The 331-nt window shown below is 54.4% G+C and overlaps 1 protein-coding gene across 1 annotated transcript in view; it reads right to left on the bottom strand.

Moving 5' to 3' along the window:
- Nucleotides 1–137: 137 nt before the first annotated feature.
- The window catches only part of EMH_0083770 (uncharacterized protein), a gene marked incomplete at both ends in the record, with an annotated part of 1,644 nt that continues 1,450 nt past the window's right edge, over nucleotides 138–331 (bottom strand). The window contains one exon of the mRNA XM_013500673.1: nucleotides 138–329. Within this exon, the coding sequence (XP_013356127.1) occupies nucleotides 138–329 (192 nt within the window). The remainder of the gene's footprint in view (nucleotides 330–331) is intronic.

The raw sequence follows: 331 nt of genomic DNA on the forward strand, positions 1-331 counted from the left end.
AGCAGCAGCAGCAGCAGCATCAGCAGCAGGGGTTTGTCTGTATACTTGGTAGACTAGGTCTCCCTCTTCTGCTTGCTTAGGGTTCAGTAGTACGCTGTATGTTTGTGGGGGCCCCCTATAGGGGCCCCCCTCCTCCTCTATCTTTGTTGTTTTTTCTTTTTTGTTGATGCTGCTGCTGTGCTGAGCTGCTGCTGCTGCTGCTGCTTTTGTTTGGTGATCTCCTCCTGCAGCAGACAGCATTTCAGGCAGAAACAGGGTCTCCTGCTGCTGCTGCTGCTGCGGTTCTTGTTGCTGCTGCGGTTGCTGCTGCTGCTGCTGCTGATGCTGCAGC

Source organism: Eimeria mitis, genomic scaffold (assembly GCF_000499745.2).
Source record: "Eimeria mitis Houghton genomic scaffold, Emh_scaff5727, whole genome shotgun sequence".
NCBI classification, from domain to species: domain Eukaryota; phylum Apicomplexa; class Conoidasida; order Eucoccidiorida; family Eimeriidae; genus Eimeria; species Eimeria mitis.